General features: G+C 37.4%; 1 protein-coding gene across 2 annotated transcripts in view; it reads right to left on the reverse strand.

Moving 5' to 3' along the window:
• The window catches only part of DDX10 (DEAD (Asp-Glu-Ala-Asp) box polypeptide 10), a 184,870-nt gene that overhangs the window by 148,279 nt on the left and 19,992 nt on the right, over positions 1-16,599 (reverse strand). For both annotated transcript variants that reach the window (XM_014966204.1, XM_014966203.1), the window contains exons 8-10: positions 16,217-16,343; positions 14,795-14,957; positions 13,116-13,200 (exon numbers count right to left, since the gene is read on the reverse strand). In XM_014966204.1, the coding sequence (XP_014821690.1) occupies positions 13,116-13,200; positions 14,795-14,957; positions 16,217-16,343 (375 nt within the window). The remainder of the gene's footprint in view (positions 1-13,115; positions 13,201-14,794; positions 14,958-16,216; positions 16,344-16,599) is intronic.

Here is a 16,599-nt window from a genome sequence, read left to right on the forward strand (position 1 = left end):
GTCACACATTCATTACTGCAAGAAAAATCATAAAAACAAGAGTTCTTTCATTTATAGAAGCAGTTTTTAGGTGCAAAAGAAAAAATACAATCAGACTGATCCCAAAAGAACACATCCAGTATTCACTCTTCAATGTACTTAACAGCTGTATGAAATGTAGCTGACTTGGTAACTACTCAAGATACACGGTTGGCAAAGAAATAAAAATTCTTCTATTTTAAGAATAAAGCGTTTTCATGTTCACTTTCTTTTTGTGTAACAAAATGTCAGTTCTTACTCTCAGCAAATTTAGCTACTTGAGGACTCATGGAAAAAAAAATATCCAACAGCATTAGGAAACAAACAAGACAAAGGGTTTAAGTCCTACTGATGAAGTAGTGCCATGGTTTAACCCCAGCCTGCAACCAGAACCACACAGCCACTCACTCACACACCCCTGTGTTTTCCCCTCCCAGAACACTGGGGAGAAGAAGCCGGGGGAAAGAGGAGGGGAGAGGGAGAAAAAAAACTTGGTGGGTCGAGATAAAGACAGTTTAATAGGATGAATAACAGAAAAGGAATAATAATAATAAAAATAATAATAATGACATGAGTCACTCTCGCGGCCAGGTGAATTAGCTCCCGAGCAGTGATCCTGGATTCCCGCCTCTCCCCAGCTAAACCCCATCTATATACTGAGCATGATGTCTATGGTATGGAATATTTCATTGACCATTCCATTGTTGTGTCTGTGCTTCTACGGGAAGCTGAAAACAGTTCTTGAATAGTGTAAACATCACTTAGCAACATCTAAAAACAATAGGTATCATTGACAATCCTTTCACAGCAATCACTAGAAAGATAATTCTTTCCCAGCTGAAACCAGGTGAACTAGTAATGATGAGTTAGCTGTTGATCTGCATTAGCTAAGTACATATCTATTGTAACATGTATATTATTTCTTCATCTACATTTACAAATAGCTCTTAAGAGTACACATTGATAGGAAAATATTGCAGAGAGTTCTCCATTATAAAAAAACAAAACACGAATCAAACTAAACTTCAGAAATATGCCAAAATTGGACAGAATCCAACTTACAGTGAACTGATGACAGCAACATGTGGGACAAAGCAAGATATGAGAGTGGTACATTACTACATAGAGCAGCTCAACTGCCACGAGCTACTCACAAGGAAGCCCCCAGGCAGCAGCACATTGTAGGCCTATACAAAAACTATATCACTACAACTATTCCATTTATTTGAAACAGAAAACACTCATTGTATTATTTTTCAAGTGTCATTTTATATCGAATTATTTACTACCCTAACAGGCCTTTGGTTTGGTTCCTATTCCAGACATATTTGTCTTTTTTTCCTATGCTGGTAAAACTTTTCATCCATCTTACGCATTTCTGTGTTTTTTAAGGAAAGTTAACTGTTTCCTCAATCTTTATTCCACTCAGTCTCTTGCTATTCCATAAATCTTCAGCTTCTGTTACTCCATCTTACATTCTCCTGTTGGGTCTTTGCTCCAATGGCATTTGCCCTTCTCCACCAAAAGACCCAGCAAGGAAAGGATATCATACAAAAGGTATAAACTGTCAGCAGAAGGGTGGGAGATGTTATGAGCTCGTCTTTGGGTCAGAGACCCCAGAGAAAAAGACTATGCCAGAGTAGGTCACATATCTTCCCAATAAAAGCTCAGCAATGACAGAAGAATAAACACAGTTCAGCCTTTGTGGACAGAAAAGGGGACATGCTATTTAAGGAAGTATTAGACTCAAGACTCTTTGGCTCAACAGAGCTTTTAAGTTGGAAGCCAGAGAGCACAGAAGCATGTTCTCAGGCAAACCAGACAAGAATCATAGCATTAACTGATAAAAATCATTTCAGACTGAATATAGAGAGCAGAGATTTCTCCAAGTATAAACAGTTATCACTTGGCAAAAACAGCACTGCAGAACTGTTTGAAAACTATAAACACTATCTGTCACAGCACAGTAAGCAATGCAAGCAGCAACAAAATCTGCAGTTAAAACAAGTCTGACAGCTTTTATTACAGCTCTTTGCTTTCGTTTGATGAATTTGAAAAATCACAACAAAATGCTCTCAGATGCCTTTTTTTTCCGTCCCCAATGCTATATACATGATGGGCTTGGGGACTGACAGTTAAAGATAATTTTAAAATGTTTAATAAAATATTTTCAGCATGAGACTTTAACCCTTACATTCCAAATTTTTGAAATTTGACATGGAAACAAAATTGATACAAGGGGAGAGTCTCTGTCACACAGGAACACTATGTAAATTTACTAGTTTTATATGGTTTGGTAAGACAACCAAAAGAAATAGTAAGACGTTTGGGTTTTGTTTACTTTAGGGTTGTGGGTGAGGGAGAGACACTGTACAAAGACCATGCTAACTTGATTTTAATTCATTTAATTAGCAGACCTAAAGTGTTCTTAATGCAGAAATATCAACTTGTAGAATGTATCTAAAAAAGAGTTGGAAAGCAACCCATATAGTTTGTTTAAGGCAATTTATTATCTTTAACAGCATAGGACGTAAGTTACTGCTGGCCAAACATCCCATGAATGTTTGGGTCCTTTATACAGTAATTAATGTTGGGAATGACTACCTTATCTAGATCAAGCAAACCTTGTAAGAAAGCTCTATATATTTTAACCCACCCGAATTCCAGATGATATTTCCACAAAGTGGGTGAATGTGAGACACTGCCACTGCCTGAAAAAGCAAGGAAATCCTGGAAAGCCACTGAACCTTAGAAGACTTTGCATTTTATGGCAAAAATTGATGACCACAGTTCCAAGTCAGCTAGTTATTCATCAAAAGAACCTGAGCTCTCAGAGCACTGTCGGAGAGAAGGATGAAAATATTCTCTTTTATCTACCCAAGGTTTGTATCAGACAGGAAGACAGAGATAATACTGCTGCCAATACCAGTCTCACCAATTTCACACACAGAATAACAGGAATAAAGGAAAGGACTCAGAAAAGAGCTATGAGAATGATCACATAAAAATAGATACGAGAAAGATTTCCAAACACCTCTCATCTATTGGCAACTATTAAGAAAAAAAATTTTAAAAGCAACATTAAAAACGCTTCTCAGAGCTGATGCCTTCAGAAATGCAGAGAGACTGAAAGACATCTGGGAACTGTTGATCCAGTGTATTCTTCCTCCATACCTATTTTGGAAACATTCACTCCTTGAAATGCCAATATTTTGAACACACTTGAAGTTACGGAGGAACAGTCTTTGCCCATTTTTATATTGTAAATGTGATTTAATTAAAGACAGACATTTTAATATTAATCAGAGCTGAACATGCAAATGAAATCATTATAGAACTAAGAAGGCTGAAAACCAAACAATCTTAAGTACCATCTGGGAAGATTTGTATCTGTTCAGTGTCCCCAATGGGTGTTTAGTTAGAGAAAGCAAAATGCAAGCCTATTAAAAAAAAAGAAAAAAAATAGAGTTTTGCTTAGGCAGAGTATTATCTTATTTCTCAAAAAAGAAAAGAACAACTTATTAATGTGCTAGTATCAAAGTTATGATCTTAAAGATAACTGCAAGAGAGGTTGAAGTAGAAAACTTAAGCTTTTAAAAGTGTTTCCTCTGTGTCTTTTATAATAAAGGCCTTTGTATTGGCAAACTTATGACAGCACAAGCTACTAAAAACTGGCATAAACAATAAAGAATAGTTAAATTTTCTGCTCAAAATTTGTTTCCATTACAATGCCTAAAACATAGTAGAAAAGAACATCCCTCAGTCTCCTGAGGGAATAAAGTTCTCCACTAAAGCCAACACAAGAACATTTCTGTATTTATTTTCAATAGACAGATAAAACCTTTAAACTTCCATAGACAACAAAGCAGCAAAGAGTCAACCTCAGCTACCAAAACTCTTCAGCTGGAGGACTACTTCTGCAGGTAAGAAGACATCAGGAGTTCTTCCCATTCATGCTGACTGTAGACTTCAAGTTGTCCATCATCACCAAAACCAAACACCTGTCCTACAAAGGCTAATTCACTCTGGTGATTTATAATTCATTAAGTATGCACCTGAACTGTGCTGGAGAAAATTAAATGAAAAACCTCAAAGTAATCAAACTTTCTTGGACTGTGTGGTAATTGATGATATTACTTATCTTGTCATCTCTTCAAGGTGATCAAGAAACCACAGCAGGGACTCATCTTTGCATAGCGATCTCAACAGTCTCTTAGGACACCAGATACAATTCATTCCAGTTCTATGGAAAATTGCATCTTACTTGCAGGAAGTCTTTGGAAAAAAAAAAAAAAAAAAAAACACCACATACTTCTACTTCATATCTGCCTTATTTTCTAGAGCCTGTCGGCTTAAATGCTTATCAAAAAAGCAAGTAAATTCTCTGCAATTTAATGTTGACTTACAAGCAAGGAAACTGTGACAAATCATCATTACCAATATAAAGCCAAGGGTTGGAATATTTACTATATATATATATATATATATATATGCAATATATATATTTACACTGACTGCAGATGAGAATCAAGGACGAGCACCAAAGCCAGGATGAGAAGGAAATGGAATAAATTATTTGGGACAATATGGTACTGGCTAATGAGAAGTAGAGAAAAATGGTTTAAGATGTCAAGAGTACCATTTCCCTAGCAAAGAAACACAAAGACTTGCCAGATACTTTCATTTCATACCAAAAAATAAATAAAATAGAGAAGCTAAAATCAAGAGGACAGTTCACTCACCATGACAGAATCTATCTTAAACTTCTGCTAAGAATCAGGCTGAGCTGACAGCTGGTATAAAGCATGAAGAAACTAATAGCATGGTGACAACTCAGTGAGAACAGGATGAGAAAAAAATGCTTTTCGTGCAGGCCAAGCAGACATTCAATTTCTGCAAATCTTAACCTACCCTTGATCAGATCCAGCCAAAGGCTGCAAATACCCGTTGCCAATACTATTACAGCAAACAATACTACCATTTTCACAAAGGCGGTAAATGCACCATGGTTACTAATCAATTCCACCTTGCCATGCAGCCAGAGTTGAGCTTGTTCTAACTACAGAGTCATTTTACATCCCTGCCACGACCATCCTAACATATAGTTCAGTCAAATGCACCGTATTTTAATTGTCAGTGACGTAAAAGTTCACGGTGACACCAGAATAAAATAAGAATGGGAACCATCTGATTGCTGGTCATCAGGCACCAGCATAGTGCTGTAGGGCAGACATCCAGTAGGAAAAATAATGATGGGAAAGCAATGGAAAGAGAACCATAAGTATAGCCTGCACAGATACACAGACTTTACAGGAAATGATATACAGGTTGTCTTGAACAGATGTATTGCAACATGTTTCCCTAATATTTGTATTTCATAAGATCTAAGTTGATGCCAAATTCAAGAGAGTTAAAGGCAGTATTTCTGCTTTGTTTGGCAAGAAAAAAATAATCTATTTTTAAAACTGGCAAAGGAGAAAATGAAGATTATGAGATAATTGTAAAATTTGGGGGAGGAGGGCTATGGGTATAAAGATACTTGCATTACAGTTTCCTGAATTGGAATATTTCCCATTACAGAAAACTCAATGTAAAGGAGGTGATAATGTTTTTCAAGATATTTACAACACACATGAACATGCAAGGAACCGTAAGTATTTAATTTTCATACTTTGGAGGCCGCACATCTACCACCATACTCAAAAAATGTATTTGGGGGGGGGAGGGGGGTTTAATCTGTAACCTAAATGGATGCGACTTTATCAAGTTGACTTGATTAAAGATCTAATTTTAGCCTAACTGGGCCAGGATGGATAGTATCAACATATGCTGTCATCTCATCTGTCAAAAGACATAGAAGGAAGTATCACTGCAAAAAATTGCGCAGTTAAATCAAAGCCCATTCCTAAAAAGCTTTGCATTCCACGCCAACAAGCCACCTTCAGACACATTAGTAAAGTATCACTGCAAAAAATTGTGCAGTTAAATCAAAGCCCATTCCTAAAAAGCTTTGCATTCCACGCCAACAAGCCACCTTCAGACACATTAGTATTGCAGAAATGCTGCACAGTAGATCCCTTCAGAGAAAGGAAATCAGGCATGAAGGAGCCAAATCAACTTCTTCATCTGTCTCTCACCGCGATGAAATTTGCTAGAGACTTACCAGAAGTAAGCAAAAGACTGTTTCACTTAAAACCTTAAGGTCAGTAAGTTAAGCATTTGGAATAGCATCAAAGCAAAGCCTACTAAGTTTGCTTTGTTTTGCATGTGCATAATGATAGACTGTGATTATGCATTTTCACTCTTCTTCCACTGGACCCTTTGTGCATCATACATTGTTGCCAAACTTCCACTATGAAGCCAAATTATTCACCATGTGAGCCGATTGTTTAGTCACTGCACACCATCCACACCCTTCTTGGAACAAAATTAGTCTGGGTCACTTGATTCTGCAACAATAATGTTCTTCAAAACTTTGCATACAATTTTAGCTTCCATAAAGAATCCAGAATAAGAAAATTTCATCACATTATTTTGCTGACAAGCAAAATACAAAAGCAGCACATATCCCTGCTTCTAGAGCAAAGGTTTAGAATCATAGAATCGTCTAGGTTGGAAGGGACCTTCAAGATCATCTAGTCCAACCATCAACCTAACTCTGACAAAAAAATAAATAAGAAATAAGCAATAAAAAAAAAATCACTAAACCATATTCCTGAGGACCACGTCAACCCGTCTTTTGAACATCTCCAGGGATGGTGCCTCAACCACTTCCCTGGGCAGCTTATTCCAATGCTGGATAACCCCTTCCGTGAAGAAATTTTTCATAATATCCAATCTAAATCTCCCCTGGCTCAACCTGAGGCCATTTCCCCTTGTCCTATCTCCTATTTAACCATGTAAAGACTGAAAGAATATGCCAGTGAAATTACATAGGTATTTGTTAACATATACACTATTGTAATTGAGACTTGAGGATGGAGAGAAAAAAACCTGGCATAGTACAGTCCATATAACTCTACGATGCATCTGTTGGAAGAAGTACTTGAAAAATACTTGAAAAATCTATTATTTCTAGCATTAATTTATGTTTTATTTTGAAATTCTTTTCAATTCCTTGATAAAATAGCTACAGTGGTGAAGGAAAAATCATTTCATTGATGCAGATGTTTCTCTGCGTTGCACTCTTTTTATGTAAAGGAACAATATAAGACATCTATAAAAAAATATATCCAAACCATATGAAAATGGACAGTTTTATTCTGAGAAGACCTATTTCAATCTGATACGCATACTAATAAATCTGTTCACCCACACAGTATCCTTCAACAAAGGGAAACTAATATGCATATCTACCCCTAAGGCATTCCACAGAAATACAATAACTCAGTTTTGTTTTAAAATTCAAATATTAAATCTGATTATATAAGCTACCACTTTTAAACATATTTCTTAAACAAAGTAACAGCTTTAGGTCTTTCAGATTGGGCTCAATTCAGCCAAAATTTTGTTTCCAATATACTACCTTCCAGGCCTCTGACATGATGAGGACTGCTGAAATCTAAGCTTCAAACCAAGAAAACAATATTTCTCCAAGCCCAGGAGTAAGAAGAGATTTATCTACTGTTTATCACAATTTCTACACTGCTGGGTTTCTCCCCTAACGTGACAATTTGTTATTCTATGTTTTCAAGTGACAAACGAGCACAGAAAACAAATGCATGAATATCGGATTTCTATCCCATCTACATGATCCATAGTCTCTTTTTGTACAGATATTTTTCTTTAAAACAACAAATCTTTACCGAGACATCTGTGTGCACAGCAAACTGAAACTGGGCTGTGTGATCTACAGCGAGTCTGACCAAAGCAGCCCAAGATGACCCTCAAGAGAGCAGGCGGGCTGCTCGCCGCGCACCCCGAGCAAACTCTGCCCACAGCCCGAGCTCACCGCCGGCTCCCTGACTCAGCCAGGGAGGACAACTCTTTCCCCTGGGCTGTGAACAGCCCAGCAGCACACCCAGCACTGGAAACAAACAGAAAGCAAACAGGTTTCATGTTTTGCTTTTGCTTTACTTCACTTCTAATGCTTTGCTCGCTCCTATTTCTCCATTGCATAGACCTTAGCTCAGTATCCTAACAAAAAATTAATCAGTAAATATTGCTATGAAGTTAAAGATTGCTTCAGGGTTAGTTTATTTCTGGGTTTCTTTTGTTTTCTTTTCCTCTGATCACTTAATACCCTTTTACTTCTCCTGTCTGGACAGTAGCCCATTAAAACCTATTGCCAAGTTGTGAGAGCCATGCAACTGGGTTCTACTCGTACCACAAAACCATAATCCCCTTCGTTCAGCCGTACCGGCCAGGTGTCCTCGTTTGCCAGGCGTCCTCGTTTGCCAGGCAGCCTTAGTCACAAGAAATAATGGCTCACCAACCTTACCGTGCCAGTCTCAGCATTCAAAAGGCCTTGGGGAGGTTGTTGGGTCCTCCAGCCCAGACTGCAAGCAATCCATTTTCCACAGCAGCTGTGTCCACTCTACTGCATTAAAATACATGTGCTTATTTATTTTTTATTACAGCTTAAAGGACAGCTTCATGTCAGCAGGTAATAACCTTAGCTACTTAATATTTCAGCAGATTGGAACACTCATCCCATGCCATTATGAAGAGAATTCTAGTGGGTAACAGTGTGCCAGTCAGCATGACTGCAGCATCGCAGGCCACTGGCAAGAACAGTGCTGGGGTACAGTGTTTAATTTTAGAGAATTTAATAAGGTGAATTGCAAGTTAAATATGTGGTGTCAACAATTTCTTATGACCTCCACTAGCAGCTATTTTTACTTAGCTTGAGTTAGGATAATGACTGCAATATAATACAAGATGGTCTAAGTACTTCACTCATTTTTAAAGAAACATCAGTAAATGTGCTTCAATGGGCCTTAAATATAAAAATAATAATCAAATAAGGAGCTGTCATCTTGACTGTACTGTTTATTCGGGATCCAAGACATGTACCCCTGGGATATATTTCCCAATGCAAAAAAAAAACCCAACACACAAATCAAGCTTCCACCATTGAAAAACAGTTCCATTAAGTCACATTTTTAAATGTTTTAGTGGCACTTGCAAGGATTATTCTAAAGGCTTATTACTCTTGTTTTAATACATAAAACTTGTAATTACTTAAGCAGAGTCCCAATGGGCATGCTTCTAAGCATTTTACTTCATGACAAAATAAGATCATTATACGACCCGCCCCTTTCACCTTATCAAACTTTGACACATGCGTATTCTTTAGTATTCTCAAGGGATGAAAAAGACTATAGATCTTTTAAGTCCATATTCATACTTCTTCACTCTCATCATCATATTAGCCAGTACAAAGATGGAAAGCAATAGAGTATCCTGCTTTGGGAAGATGGACTTTTATTACTACTTTTGTTTTCGAATATAATATACCAAAATGAAAAAAGCCTATGTAGAGCTAGACAGAACATGCGTGCCTGTATGCACACTATGTCTAACAACAACAACTAAATTACAGTGACTTTCCTAAGTCTCTTTAAGCACCTAAGAAACCTAACCAACCAGCCTGGATTAAATACCATCAGAAGTCTGAGCCTGAGTCAGACCTAAAGCCTATATAAAGTTTGGACGTACCACAGATAAAAACTGCAGAGCAAAAATATTTATTCTGTTTAACACTCCACTGTCAGTGTCTTTAAAAAAAGACTCCTGACAGAAAAATCACTAAACTCAAGTAACAGTTTTTAATAGTCTCCTCTGAAGGAAAAGAAAATGGAGTGGAGGGTGGAACATAATGCTAGGAAAGAAAAAAACTAATTACTGTGATATGCCAGAATACAGGTATATCCAAAATACAAGATATTTATGCATGAATAGAAAGATAAAATAGACTTTTCAGTGTCTGTTCGACTCATCAATGCAATCCTGAAAGAAAAGACTGAAAGAAAAACATCCCTATATATGTTCCTTTCATGCCACACAACTTAGAAATCACGTTTGGAAAAACAGTTGGGGGAAAAATAGTGATTATCAGTGTGCTTTAGAAATTATTATCTTCTGCTGTCCCCTAGTGGCACCGTAACTTGTTTCACAAAATTGATCAAAGAATATTTTCAGTTGTAGGCTTCAAAGGCTACAAAAAAGAATGCATCAACAGATATTAAAAGCCGGAATAAATCAGTTTTGCAGACAATTGGTATCTCTTATTTACTTGGAATTTTTTGAACTAAAACCCACAGGAAAACCCTATAATCTAGTGTTTTAAATTGGACTTTCCTAAGAGACCGTGTGACAAAAATATAGCCAAAAATATTTATGGGTATGGCCCTGATATTGTTAGTATTTTAGAAAATCTCTTACTGAACGAGTTAAGACTTTCAATAAATACTTTTAAATGCAGTTGGAAGAAATAGCTTCCAATCACTCCAATCATAGCATACCTTTCAAGTTTAAAAAAAATAATCAAGATATGCCAATTCTGCTATAAAGTAAAAGCATTACTGGACAACACCCAGATTTTCTTGATCTTACTTTATTTCCGTAAATCAAAAGGCAGAGGTTGCAATTTATGTTCTTCAGTAGGATAAAATGCAAGTGAAATGCTACTTATGGAAAACAGTGGTCTTATCCACTTAAAAATCCATCATCATCTTTCATCTAAGACAAAGCTTTGCAAAACTGTAAAACAGATGTGGGAACACATCCATGAGTGTTAGTCAAAGGGTTTTCTGCCCCATTCCCAAAATAATTCTTCTCTTGACTTTCGTATTTACTTTTGTATCACAAAATAATTTGAATTCAAAAGTAAGCAGTATTTGGCATCCCAGTTTTAATTACAATTTAACACAGTCTCTTAATTAGCTGAGATATTTAATTTAGCTTTCATTCCATGCAATTATACACTCTTATAATCCATGAAAATTTGTAATTATCTCTAACCTCATTAATGAGGACTACTAAACTGCAGTTCAGTTCATTTTTATCAAGTTTCTAGAAGAAACACGAGCTTCTCATACTAACTGCAGCTACTTAAAACCAGTTAAGTTTCCTACTCAACATTTAGAGTTCGCTGAGAAATACATTTTCAATTATTCGTATCTAAAACTGCATTAGTGCACAGTATTTATTTAAAACTATTACGCATCTCCCTTGTTTTATTTTCAAAGATTTACTTCATGCTGTTAAATTCACTAAACAAATCTCTTCCCAGGAGTGCTTTAGTGTAAAAATGAAAAGCTCAGGGCAGAACTTTCCTTGAACCTTGTACCAGGTGAAGAAACAGAAAATACCTGTAACGCTTTTCCTACAGAAGAAACTCCTTTCAGTATCAGTCACCGCCCTGCCAGCTCAAACAACTTGCTCAGATGCACTCCCAATTTCAGTCCAGCTACTGAAGAAACTCAGGTAAAGGGCAATGTGACCGACAGCCCAGCGGAGCAAGGGGCAGGCAATGGCACAGCCCATGGGACAGACCCACTGCCCCACTTTCCTCCCTAAATCTGTCCCTCAAGCAATCACAGAGAGTTGTATTTAAGAGACAGCTACGACAGACCCCTTAAGGTTGCAAGGCGAACGCCCTCGTCAGAGTGACATTTTATTAAAAGCATTGTGGAAAAGGAGGGTTATTTGTCTTTATGTAGCTGCTTCCCCTCTCTAAACCATCTTACAATCGCTCTTCTCAGCGCCTAATGAGAACTGGGACAAGGCCTGAGGACTGTAACTCCAGGGAGGTGCTTTAATTCAGTGACACAGCTCGGGAAGAGCTCAACAAGCCTTCCAGAAACTACCAATTAAAGAGTGCCAAATATATTGTTTTCCCTTCCGCGATGACAGTATGCCATAAAGACAAAATTACAAGTCTTGCGTGGAAGCCACACAGGATTAAAAAAAAAAAAATTAAAAATATGCTTTTCTCTCTATTGGGATGCATGAGATTACACCTAGATTTTAATTTAGCCAAATACCTACATGTTTCATCTATTTAGACATAACATTTGTTGATTTTGTTTATAGATAGTTTTTTTTCCAAAACTGCTTAAAAATGTATTATTCCCTTCTACTATAACAGATAGATAGGAAAACGAAGCACACAAGACACGATGGGGTAGAAATGTTAACAATTACAGTGAAAACATGGAATGTGGAATAACTTCCATATTCAAAAAGAGGGCTGGAAGCACACACTCCTATTACAGTCACCAAAACTTAACGCCATCTGATCCAGGAAGATAGATTTCAAACTCCCATAGTGCAGAGGGCTGAAGTCCTATTCTAAGCAACTACTCTGTCATTAGGTTTGACAGCCTCCCATATTGCAAAACCTGCTACAAATTAAATTATGTACAAGATATAATGCCAGGTCTTGCATTTTGTCCTTCAGATAATTGTGTAAAGTTTTTGATCTACTGAATTATACGCAATAACAACTCCTGCTTCTCTTAAAAATCAACTTCAGACATCAAGGAGCAGGTTTTCAACAGTATACCTGGGTAACTCCCATCATAAAGGCTTAGCCACAAATATTTTAACTAAAACTATCCCTAAGAATGTAATTCCACAAAAGACTTAGAAAATTAAAAATTTAACCTGTAATTAACATTATTTGATTCCTTCCTCCCCAAATTGAAATAAGAAAAAAATATTTCCATTCTTTTGAAGAGCCTTCAATGACACAAAGAACCTGGGTCCACAGTCTAAAGCCTTATTTATCTATAAACGGCAGTGGCAAAATAAGCATTTCAACCCACAAACATGCTCAACCCAGCCTTTGAGGTAATCCTGCCAAGTGCGAGTGAAGATTTTTGCTTCCTCACTATTAATCTTCCCTGACCAGATCAAACAGCTGGGAATGTTTTTTCTGCTGTAAGGAGTCTCTGAAGCTCACAAAGAAATAATTAAGTCAGACCATTACACTTCAGCAATCAAAAGGGAGTTTGGTGATAACATGCCTTCTTTCTTTCCAATTTATATCCTGGGTTTTTTTTTTTCCCACATGAGTCTTTAGCCAATTATCTGTCCCTAGAGTGATCTAGTTTTAAACATTAAAACATTAATGAAAAGTGAAAACAAACCTGGCTGTTCTTCCCACTCTGTGGATGTATGTGTTTGCATCTTCTGGACAATCAAACTGGATGACCCAGTTCACTGCTGGAAAATCTGTATAAAGAAAAAAAAAAATGACAAAATTTAATCTCATGTACTCAAAATCCTCCTATTCAAAAGCAATATATTATTTTGGAGCATTAATTCCTGTAACAACCACCATTTAGACCAATTTACAGACACAGGGTGCAACCTCTGAAATAAAAATAAAATTAACTGCATGTATTAGCATATCATAAACAATCACCCTCTTCATCAGAGAAAGCTAAAATTAATGCTGTCTTCATTTCCTAAATTATGACAGTGCACTGAATGGAACATAATTTCACACTTGACAAGAACACATATGCTTTATGTCACACAGATTATAAAACACCACTATGTTTAATGATTAAAAAACAATATCTGACCCACTTTTCACCTAGAGTATCAGCATCTTACACCACCGTGGCTTGAAGTCAGCTGTGGCAAGACCACACTACTTCAGCTGTCCACGTACAGAAATATCACAGTCCCTCTTAAAGACGGGAGGGGGTGACCAAGCCTGACAAAGAAGTCAGCTTCTGAATGTGAATGATAGGATTAATAAGCGTTTTCTGACCACTGCGCTTCGCCCGGCAGGAGCAATGCCTTGCACTGGAGTTAAGTTTGTGTTAGTTCCTCACCAACTCCACAGATACGCTGTATTCCACAGTTATACCTACACTCTAAACCCAACCAACCATACCCACATGAGAGCCCCAATGGTGAGATCTCAGCACTGCAGAAGGTATGATGAACAGTTTTCATTTCTGCCTTCAGTTTTTAAATCCCTTTCCTTCCTTTTGTAGCATAGTGACAAAACCTCACATCTAGGACAACAGAGCTTGCTTTCTGAAAGAATGGCTAGATGCAAAAAACAGTCTCATGTCATACTTAAGTGTCCCCAAGTACTTGGAGGGGGGAAGGAAAGTCCAAAGTATCCACAGAAAATGTAAAGTAGTAAATCATAGTTCACCAGGTAATGACCAGAAGAAAGAAACTTAAGCCAAAACAGGTCCTACATTCTTGCCTTTTCCCTCATCTATTTTTCTGCCTACTTAGGAATACAGTCCTACAATGCCATTCATAGTTCAGACACTAAAATTTCTTCAGGTTTTCATTTCCACATCCTGGTAGGTTAGTAATTTTTCATATCCTTTGGAATAACCCACAGGCACAGCAGAAATACTTAACACTGCTGAAATATCGCCTTAAGGCACGTTGTAAGCAAATACATCACTGTTTCCATTTTCTCTCGTTACAGATATTTGTCACAGAACACAGCTGGAAAAACTAGATTGTCTACAAACTTGAACTAATAAATAAATAAATAAATAGATGACAGCTGCCACTGACAACCAGACTAACAAATGCCATTAGAAAACTAGTGACAATTAGCAACAGGACAAAAAGAAAAAATAACCACAAATGAAGTGGGCCTCTTCAGTAAAGAAACAGCAAAACTCTAAGAAGCATATCTCTTCTGAGATACCCTAATGAACTCTTAAAGAAAATACAGCTTCATTCTTTAGAAATCATGTTGGTTTTCAAAACATAAAGTTGGATAAAGTCTGAATAGGGTGAGATCATCACTTTGTAAATAAATACTGCTTCTGTGGGTACATACCCAGGCCACGAGCTGCAATATCTGTAGCGAAAAGTACCGCCGCCTTTTTCCGAACAAAACAAGTGTAGACTTCCATCCTCTTCATCTGATGCTGCTTGCCATGGAGTGCCAGTACAGGAAGACCAGGCTGCAGCTTACAGAACACTCTGAATAGGTACTGGACCTACCCAACAGATCGGGGAGGGGAAATTACCATGCAATGTCAAACTTGTTAAGATCATATCCAGTATATAGCAACTGACTTAGCACATCAAATAAAATATACTTTTCACCACATCAGAGACAAGAGATATTATTTTTTGAGACTTTGTCGCATGCCCAGGTACTAAAAGAGGAAAGGAACTATGGCACTCAAGATTGGCATGCCTTTTGATGGCATTTTTTAAAAGGAACCAGAGTAGGTAACAGCAAGAACGACTTGGGACATGACTAGTTAGGTTGTGTGCCAGGAACCAAAGTATCAAAAATCCATCAGAAGCACTGCTTTTAGACAATACTGGAAGGGTGTAGTGTCTTATGCTTGCACTCAAAGCAGTCTGCATAGTCTTACTATTTCAAGCTCCAACAGCTGCTCTTATAAAAGCTGTCTGCTTGCTCTTACATATAGTACCACGATGCAGCATTATTTTATAGCCAGCACCTTATCTCATATTCTTTTAAGAAAACAGTTACAGAAAGTGCATAGACTACAGGAACAGCTGCAGCTCAGAGAATTTCTGTACAGCTAAGCCTATCACCTCACTGTACTTAACAGTCAGCTGCAGAACAGAAATACGGTAACCTCTTGCACAAGTGGAAGAACTGCAATGAACTTTTACCACACCACTGTATGTTGTAAAATATTCAAAACATGCAGTAGTAATAGGAACACTGTGTCATACAAATCCATGCAAATAACTTCAACAGAACAGTCCCAGGACATTGATACAAGTAGATATTTGAAGGATTGCTTCCTCTATAACCATAAGAAAAATGTTTCCCTGCACTATTTCACAATCATGATTTCTTATGTAGGCAAATTTAAAAGCTTGTGTGGTGCTGAGGGACATTTATGAAAGTAAGTACAAATATTGTAATACTCTGTGACCTAACTACAAAATGTGTCATGAGACAACACTGAAATAGCTGGCCCTTGGTGACATAACATTTAGCATTCGTTTTCAACAGCAGAGCACAAAATCGGCTGAGGACACTGAGGTCTCCAGGACCTTCCTGCATCAAGCCTGGGTTCCTGAGCTTCCCAGCAGCCAGGCCCTGCATGATGTGCCTACAGGAGCAGGTGATGTTTGGTTCTTCCCCCAGTTTCCTGTTGCAAAAAGTCTAGTCCAGAATTTCATCTCTCTGGTGCCTTGACATCTACATGAATACCTTAATTCTAACAGTTTTAACATGCTAGGGAGAGAGCGGGGGGGATAGCCATACCTCTTTACAGCTTGCAAAAAAAACAATGGTCTTCTTTTTCAAGTGACTTCTCAGGAAAGAATATAACATGTTTACTTTTTGCTGAAGCTCACAAACAACGTAGCTCTGATCCAAAGTTGCTGGGGTACTAAAAGAAACAAACAAATAAAAAACCACACATTTACATACCATTAGTTCTGATAACATTAAACTGCAAAAGAAGAGAAGGGAAGAGCCAGAGTACACAGGCACACAGTATCTACAAAGCTGCCTATTCTTTCTTTTATATCAAGAGTGTCTGATAAATACCCAGCAAAAGAAAAAAAAAAAAAAAAAAAAAAAAAAAAAAAAAAAAAAACACGGGCGGAAAATTTCCCCACTTTGGGGAAAAAATTCTAAACCGC

This window comes from Calidris pugnax, unplaced genomic scaffold (genome assembly GCF_001431845.1).
Source record: "Calidris pugnax isolate Ruff unplaced genomic scaffold, ASM143184v1 scaffold20, whole genome shotgun sequence".
Taxonomy (NCBI): Eukaryota; Metazoa; Chordata; class Aves; order Charadriiformes; family Scolopacidae; genus Calidris; species Calidris pugnax.